Raw genomic sequence first — 9,485 nt, 5'->3', positions numbered from 1 at the left:
TTTCCAACCAAGAAGGTGTGGATTGCCACATCTCATTTAGACACTACGACCAGAGCCTTGTACCATTATGGTTTCACTTTCCATGCCACTCTCTTCTTTACACACTTGACTACTCCAGTCCCTGGGTTTGTGAGTTTGATCAGGGAGCATCAATCTCCTTTAAAAATGAGGGAACATTTTATTCAAGCACATAGGCCATCACCTTTGAAATGCTCAGATCAACCAGATATCCCAGAGCAAGATTTATATTTACCAAATGGCTCCCTGAAACATTTACCTCTTTACCCTTTGGACATGACCACTTCCGCCTTGAGTTACAACATCTACAATGCTGTATATGCTGTGGCTTGGGCTCTCCATGAAATACTGATGAAAAGATCTGAGAAAAGATCCTTGGGAAATGAAGAATCTCTATTGCCTCATCCATGGCAGGTAATGAGGAAAGAGGGGTGCCTTCATCCTCAATGTGGCTCCCATGTATAGATGTATTTTTTGCTGCATCCTTGCACTATTTTCTCCTTCACCTTGGAGGTCTAGAATTGGGCTATAATATCCCTGGTGATGTCCTTTGGGGATCTTTTTCATTAGATGATCTGTAGCTTCTTTCATACTCTATTTTCCCTTCATATTCTGGAATGCAGGAGAAATTTACTTAATACTTTCTTTAAAGATAGAATCCATGTTCTTTTTTATTGTAGAATTTGTGTAGTCTCATGTTAAATGATCTCACTTCTTTCTGTTTTCCAGGTCAGCATTTTCCACTGTGATACTGCATACTGTTTTTCATTCTTTTTTCTTTTGGTTTTGACTTCAATTTCTCAAAACATCATTACCTTCTACTTTCTTAGTTCTAATTTTTAAGGAAATATTCTCCTCAATGGGCCTCTATGTTTCCTGTTCAATTTGTTGAATTCTGATTTTTAAGGCTTTGTTTCTCTTATATGTCTTTTTCTGTTTCCTTTTACATCTCTCATTTTTATCCATACTTCTTTCTCTACCTCTCTGACTTCATTTTGAAATTCATTTATTACTCTTCTGTGGCTTTAGACCAATTCTTACTTTAGTTGAGTACTTTGGATATAGGAGTTTTGACTTTATTTTCTTCTTAGTTTGGATTTTTCATCTTCCTGTTCATCACAGAAATTTTCTGTGATCAGGACTCAGGATCATTTTCTATTGTTTGTCAATTTTCCAAGCCTATTATTTGACATTACCTTTATATTAGAGTAGTGCCCTGTTTCCAGGGTAAAAGGGCCAATGTGCCAAACTTTAGGAATTTTGTGCAGCTATTTTCAGGATTTCTTCTCGGGAGATGGAATTTTCACTTCTCCCAAGAAGTGGGATACTGGAAGAAATGTGTTTATTAATGTCTTGGCCTCTATTCTGTTCTGTGAGTTACCACAAGCACTTTTTCCTGCCCTTCAGCTGTGAGAAGATCCATATTCTGCTCTGCCTAAATGTTCTTGTGTGCTAGTTCTCTTCCTCACTCTCAAACTGTGAGCCAGGCAGGTGTGCTCTATGTGGGTACTGGCAAAGCAACCAAGTCCTGTCCCAGGGCTTTAAAAGAGACCCCTGTGATACCCTTCTGACAAGCTCTTCAACCCTCTTAACATCTGTGCTACAAGAATTACTGCAATGGCTGCCACTTCTGCAGTCTCCTCAGGTGTTGTGTGTTCAGTGGCTACTGTATTGAGCTCCTGATTTAAACCAAGTGCTTTGAATGTCACACAAATGGTTTTAAAGTTTATCCTGGAGATGGGAGAAAACTTTTGGAGATTATGAAAGATGGGAGTGCCATAGTCTGGCCTGTGCTTCAGAACAATACCTTCCAAGGCAGGATGGAGGGCAGAATAGGAGAAGTTTAGTGAGAGCACTCACCAGGAGCCTATTGGGATAATCCAGGTGTGAAGTCATGAGGATATTCCAGTAGCAGAGAAGAGGAGAGGAACATATTACAGAGATGCTGCAAGCAGACCTTGACAATACATTCTATAAAGGGGATGAGAAACAAGGAGGACTTGAGTGTGAAACTGAAATTACAAACCTGGGAGATGCAGGGAGCCCTGCAGGTCCAGAAAAAAACCCAGATTTGATCCCCCCCTGAAAATAAGAGCACAAAGCTCCATAAATTCTCGTGTATAATTTCCTTTCCCTGAGGTACCACTCACTGATGAACATTTCTCCTCTTTTTCAGCTACACTCCTATCTGAAGAACACCCAGTTTAAGGACGTTGTTGGTGAGCAGGTGTTTGTGGATGAGAATCGACGTACAGAGGCCCAGTATGCCATTATGAACTATGTATACTTCGATTTTTATAATGATCATCTTCTGTACGTGGGGGACTTTATCCCACAAGCTCAGCCCGGTCAAGATTTTACAATTTGTGCAAATGTCATAGTGTGGGATGCATGGAGTTCCAAGGTTAGAGACATTGTTGTTAATTTATGCTTCTAAACAGGAAGAAACCTTGACTTATGTGATGTACTCTACATTATTGACAGTTGCAGCTGGGTGGAAAACTGGCTAGACTGTAAGACCTGGTTCTCTTTCACTTGTCATAAGTTCATACATGTCTCCCCTGTTTTCTCTGTAGCAATCCTCTTTATTATTTCTTACATCACTATAATACTTTATTATATTTATGCACATCTACATAGGTATATTGTTAAACAAATAGAAAAATTTCATTGCATATATATATGTAAAGTTATATCTATATATTCACACAGATATCTACAAATATAATATGTAGTTCAACAAATCTTCAATTTATAGATGCCATTTCATATTCCCATTTTTTGCCATTTTCAAAGCAGACATAATTTGTATTTTTTTCAACATATAGGAAAGAATGAAAAAACCTTTAACTTGTATGCAGTACAACATAGAGGATTCAATATATAACCATGACTTTCCATTACTTATTGGTGACTTTTCCTCTCCTCTCCTGACCTTTCTTCTCCTCTTCTCTCCTCTCCTCTCTTCTCCTTTTGCATGTGTGCAAAAAAAAAAGTATCCATGTTCTATCTTTCTTTGGAGGTAAATTGTTTATACTTGCATGTATCCTTTGTAATTGATTTTAGAAGTTATAGAATACAAAATGCCTTAGACCTCCAAAGTATTGTTAAAAAACCATTGCTGTTCAACTTAGTTCAACTCATTTTATTTTGTATTATTTCATGCAACTCTTTCCCTCTTTTTCTAAAATCAACCAGGTTATCATGTCTAATAGCATGCCACGATTCTGTCATTATTATATACATCAAATCTTGTTTAGGCACAGTGGATAGAGCACTGACACTGGAGCCAGAGGGACCTGAGTGTACATCCAATCTGAGACACTGAACACTGCCTGGATGTTTAACCCTGAGCAAGTCACTTAATCCCAATTCACACACACACACAAACACACACACACAGACACACACTCACTCACAACCAAGTAAGACCAAAGTTTATTAGAATTATGTTTTATCATCTCATTGTTGAAATGAACCAAGTCTATCAGAAATGATCATCATATAATTTTACTACTCTGTAATATGTTCTCATGATTCTGTACATTTCACTCAACCTCAGTTTAATCAAGTTTTTTTCTGAAATCATCCTAGTCATCCTTTCTTACAGAACAATAATATTCCAGTAGATTCTTATGCTATAACTTATTCAGCCCTTCCCCAACTGATGGGAATCCACTCAATTTTCAGTTCCTTGTTGTTATAAAAAGAGCTGCTGAAAACCTTTTTTCATCTATGTGTTCTTTGCCCTCTTTTAAGATCTCTTTGAGATAGACACTCAGTAGAGACACTGCTGGATAAGAGGATATGCGCATTGTTTTAGTCCTTTGAACATAATTGCTCTCAAGAATGGTTGAGTCATTCTAGAACTCCACAATAATGCATTAGTGTCTAAGTTTTTCCATATCTACACCAACATTAATTATTATCTTTTCCTGTCATCTTACTCAATCAGAGAAAGTTTCCTTTATTTGAATATTCATAGTCAATGCTAAAGTGCTCCCCCCAGATTTTCTGCCAGCAGAGACCACACCCTGCCCCCCTCCAGTCTGCTCAAGGTGAGCTGTTGCTTTTGGTCTCATTGCCTGCCTGAGGTCTGTGCCTGGCCTAACCCCAGTCCATCCCTAAGCAGGAGCAAAACAGACCTTTTCTGAAGAATTTTGAGAATATTTGCAGTTGGCAATATGTTGTACTCCCAATATATGTGGGTTCTGACACTCTAGCACTAATTCTGAGGCTGAATGTTGTTAAAATTGATTCAGGGTAAAGGAGAGCTTTGGAAGATGCATGTGTTCTTGCCACCATCTTGTTACTAACCTCACCCAAATTGATTTTTAAGAAATAATTAATTTCTATATTTTTCCCATTTTTCCCAAATTTGTTTTTTAAAGAATTGTTTCTTCTAGACATTTCATTATTTCCTTTTCCAAGCTTAGGTTTTTATTTTCAAATTGTCATAATTTTCCTTCATAACTCTTATTCCTACATTTTCCTCTCATCTCTTTTTTAAGATCTTTTTTTGAGCTTTTTCAAGAGGGGCTTTTGAGGTTGAAAAGAGTTCATATGCCCTCCCCCCCATCCTCCCCAAGATTTTGCTCATAGGCATTTTGCTACTGTTATCCTCTTCCAGCCTTCTATTATGGTCTTCCCTGAGGGATATCTCTTTATGGTCAGAGTTTTTTTTTGTTCCTCTTCTCACTTTTAAAATTTGAGTTATGTTCCTTAGACACACAAGAGATTATCTCAGACTTTTGCAGAAGAACAGAGGTCTCTCACTGACTGTGTGGGGCCAATGGTGCTTCAGGCTTGCCATTGAGCTGGCTCGCTGAAGTTCACTGACTCCCAGGTTCTCTTCTTTGTTTGCTCTCAATGTCTCACAGCAGAACTGTTGATGCGCTGACTTTCTGGATGAGGACACAGTAGACACTGTTGCTGTATTTTGGCTAAGAACCTCACAATAAATTCCCAATGCTGGACTTTTCCAGGCTGTCCTAAATATACCCCACCTCTGCTGGGCCATGATGCACCCTGTGCTGTCCACAAAGGCCTGTCCTGAAGGCATTCCAATATATCTGAAGCTGAAAAATTACATTCCAAATGTCTCTGTGTTCTGTCACTCCAAAATCCAATTCGGCATTTGTTCTGCCCAAAGTGTACACCACTCCTTCACCAATTCCTTCAATTTCTCTTTCATCACTTATTACTGAAGAAAACATTTTCAGTACAATATTGCATAATAATGGTGTTAATGGGCATCCTTGTTTAACCCTTGACCATATTAGGAGCACTTCTAGGCAATTAAAATTCACATTACTTTGGGCACTTGCAGTACAATGGCCATGCCCAAGGAGAAGCTTCAGGATCTTGTTGAGATCTCTCCCACATCTATGACTGAAAGTGGGAATGTCAACTTCTTTGTAATTGGCCAATATATGGACTATCTTTAAATGATCAGGGTGTGAAATACATTTTTGTGAATGGTTCAATAGGAGAAGGTTTGTCACTGAGATTTACAGAAAAGTAGGTGACAAATGGAAAGAATATGTTGGATCATGTGATCTTTCATATACACTTTTAATTATGTATCTATGGAGGTGGTTCTCAAAACCAGAATGAGAAAAAAAAAAAAGCTGCACTTTTCTTCACAAACATAAATAGCTATCATTTTAAAATGTTTATTCTAGTCTCCTGTCACTATCTTAGGTTCCCTCTGCAGTATGTACTGCCAGTTGTCCTGCTGGATTCAGGAAGTTGCCTTTGGAGGGGAAGCCACCTTGTTGCTTCAGCTGCTCCCCATGCTCAGAAGGAGAAATCTCTAGTCATAGGGGTGAGTTACTGCAAGGAACCCTAGTTCTTAGTAATTTGTGGCAGAACTACCATGTTTCTTTGGGTTTTCAATACGGATGTGGCAGGATCAATAAAATATTTGAGAAGTTCCCAAAAAAGAGGGAGAATCAATGAGGAAAAAAAAATTTTAGGAAACACAGACACTTCTGAAAGCAAGTATGGATGTTGTGTCACTGTAGCATTCTAGACGCTAATTTCAGGTCTCATGGACCCAAAAGATAGGGTGAAAATAAGTCAATCTAATATTCCAATTACTAGTGAAAAAATCCAATGGAAGATCCAAAGATAATTTTTCTTTTAATTAATTGATTAAATGAAGGTATTAAAGAGTTACCTTTTCATTGTTGAATATATCCTGGAAAGGCTTCATTTTTCTTAGGATTCACAAAAGGAACACTTCCAAAACAAAAGAAACAGGTTTTCTATAAGAAACATGACAGCAAGTTAATAAGTCATTAATCAATCAGCCAATCAATAGTCATTTAGTAAGAGAAGAACTTGGTCATAAATAATAGTACAGAGTGACAAAAGAGAGGTGAATCCTTCATTCAGCGAGATTCTATTCCAACAGAGGAGACAAGAATACACGCATTGTATCTACCAAGAAAAAGTTTAAAAATTCATATAAATTCAACAATATTAATTGTTTAAAGGGGAAAACTAGGAGCTGGAAAGAATGAGGAAGTATTGATACAAGCAGCTCTTCAATTTGAGTTGTTGCCCAATACAACATAGAAGCAATCTGGATATTTGAAACTGAAGGCCTCCACTGTCTAAGCTTACTGTCCTTAGTGATTAGGTTAAGAAGAAAAGGTGACATCACTTACATAAAAGAAATAAAGAGAACTTGAACAAAAGCCAACCAGGGATCAAAGGAAAGAATAGATTTGATCTGGCCAGTATAACAAGGAACTTACCAGTGACTGTGTCATCCAGTAAAGAGAGAATGGGATTTTGCATCCTATGGAAGTAGAAGGACTTGCTGCAGCTCTCCTGACTATTTCCTAATGTGGGAATGAAGAGAAATATTTTAACCTAAACTTTAAGTCCTTGTTTGTCTCCTGCAGATGCTGAGCAATGTCAGAAGTGCCCAGAGGATGAATATCCCAATGAGCAGAGAGATTACTGCCTTCCCAAGACTGTGACCTTCCTGGATGTGAATGAACCTTGGGGGAAGGCAGGGACAGCTGTAGCTCTTTCACTCTCATTGCTCACAGCCCTGGTTCTGTGGGTCTTTGTGAAATTTCAAGACACTCCCATAGTCCAAGCCAATAACAGGAACCTCAGCTACTTACTCCTCACCTCCCTTTCCTCCTGCTTCCTCTGCTCCTTGCTCTTTGTGGGCCGTCCCACCACTGCTTCCTGCCTTTTCAGACAAACAGTATTTGCAGTTGTGTTCACAGTGGCTGTTTCCTCCATTTTGGCCAAAACCATCATAGTGGTTCTGGCTTTCAGGGTTACAAGACCAGGGAGCAGGATGAGGATATTCCTTCATTCTAGAGTGCCCTACTGTGTTGTTCTCATCTGCTCTGGAATTCAAGTGCTCTTCTGTGCCATCTGGTTGGGGACCTCTCCCCCCTTTCCAGAAGCAGACACACACTCTGAATCTAGGCACATCATCCTCACATGCAATGAGGGCTCCGCCTTTGCATTTTACTGTGTCCTGGGCTATATGGGCTTTCTGGCGCTGGGCAGCTTCACCATAGCCTTCCTGGCCAGGAACTTGCCTGATGCCTTCAATGAAGCCAAGTTCATCACTTTCAGCATGCTGGTGTTTTGTAGCGTCTGGATCTCTTTCCTCCCCACATATCAGAGCTCCAAAGGGAAAGCTGTGATGATTGTGGAGATTTTCTCCATCTTGGCCTCAAGCATTGGGTTACTGGGATGCATTTTTATTCCAAAATGTTTTGTGATTCTCCTGACATCATGGGAAAATACCATAAAACAGAACAAGAATCAAAGGAGTTCCAGGAGCAAGGATTTTTCTTTTTTCTAAAATTTGATATCTTTATTTCCCCCATTCCATGTAAAACACTATTTTTAACATTTTTTTTAAAGGTTTGACTTTCACATTCTCTCCCTCCTTTTTCAACCCCAGAACCAATGAGAGGCCACACATGCAGTTACACAAAATATTTATATAAATGCATTGTTGATAAAGATGCATGCGTTATTCCTCAGCTTAAGATAAAGACCCCTTAAAAATAATTTTTTACAAACTGTGTAACACCAACAGTTTCATCATAAAGACTTTCAGAGTAGTTTTGGATCATTGTGTTTTTGAAAAAGCAAAGTTATTTGCAGGTGACCTCTCCACTCTATTGCTGGTCTTTGTAAACATTACATTTCAGTTTTCATATTGAAGAAGAAACCCCAAAACTCCAAAAAATCCTTAAAGGAGAAAACCTCCTTTGATTCTGCCTCAGTGAGGGGACTCCTCTCTTAGCACAAACAGTTTCTTCTGTGTTATCTAGGTGGGGATGGCTCAGTCCTGAAATCCATTGAATTCAATTCAAATTCTATCTAGCCATCTGAAACCCAGTCAGGAACCAACCTGAGACTCCACCCACAAGATCCCTTCAGCTTGTAGCCAAAGCCCCCTATTATAAAAGATGCAGACTAGAGCTCTCTCTTTGCAGGGGGTCTAAACATGCCAGCTCTATGCCTGGCCCCAAAGACTCTCTGCCCACTAGAACACTGTTTCCAGTGCCCTTTTAACTACACCTTCATCTTTTACGAATAAGACTTTAACTTTACTTCCAAACCCTAAAATAAACCTCTTTTATCAATCTAGGTTTTCAGGTCTGTAAATTCTTTTACAAAGGATTCTAGGGCTGCCACTAGACCTCATTTAACTCTGTATCCTTGGGCCGAATCCAAAAACTTCTGTCCCCTCCTTTCCACTTCTCCATCAAACAGGATGTCCCCAGGCTTCTCAGTCCCTACCAGGCTCAGTCTTTTATTTCCCTTACTTCACTGCAATCCTGACTTCATGCAAACATTGAAGGATTAATGGCCTGAAGCAGCAGAAGTACTTGGGCCCTGCTGCCTCTCTATCTTAGGACAGAGTTCTTGCTGAGTGTCCAGATCCTGAGCAAGGGGAAATCTGCCCCTTTCACAGGAAGGAAAGCTGTGTCTCTTCTCCAACTTTACCTACCTGACAAGAGAGCACCCCTTGTTAGAAAGTCATGGGACCCCTTCTTCAGGAAATTTAGGGTTAGGGATAATTCTACTCCTCTTACCTCATTTATGAGTTGGAAACATGATCTTATGTTTACTCCTTCCTGTGAGGAAGTGAATTTATCATTATTTTCTATTCCTTTTGGATGAAGTAATGTTTTCATGAAAAGTCATCGTGTCCCAGCTTAGGGAATCTCAGAGGTACTGAGTATGTTAGGACAGATGGAGCCTAAAACTGAGGCTCAGGAAATTTTACTTTATTTGGAAAAGACAGAATTTCACAGTGAAGTCTGGAGAATTCTGTTTTCTCTATGTGGTATCACAGGAGCTTCTTTTAATTTCTCTAGCTAACTCTTCCTTAACTGGATGAACCAAGGACAGATGGATGTTTAATTACTTTCTAGGACTTTGACAAGGCATCCTGATCTTTGTACTGCTGC

General features: G+C 39.2%; 1 protein-coding gene across 1 annotated transcript; it reads left to right on the top strand.

Moving 5' to 3' along the window:
- The first annotated feature begins 294 nt into the window (after window positions 1-294).
- Window positions 295-7,861, top strand: LOC141556258 (vomeronasal type-2 receptor 26-like). Its single transcript, XM_074290525.1, has 4 exons — window positions 295-432; window positions 2,195-2,299; window positions 5,722-5,845; window positions 6,933-7,861. The coding sequence occupies exons 1-4, from the start codon at window positions 295-297 to the stop codon at window positions 7,859-7,861; spliced, it is 1,296 nt and encodes a 431-aa protein (XP_074146626.1).
- Window positions 7,862-9,485: the final 1,624 nt, after the last annotated feature.

The sequence above is a fragment of the Sminthopsis crassicaudata genome, chromosome 1 (assembly GCF_048593235.1).
Source record: "Sminthopsis crassicaudata isolate SCR6 chromosome 1, ASM4859323v1, whole genome shotgun sequence".
Taxonomy (NCBI): Eukaryota; Metazoa; Chordata; class Mammalia; order Dasyuromorphia; family Dasyuridae; genus Sminthopsis; species Sminthopsis crassicaudata.
This window is presented reverse-complemented; position numbering and strand designations above follow the sequence as displayed.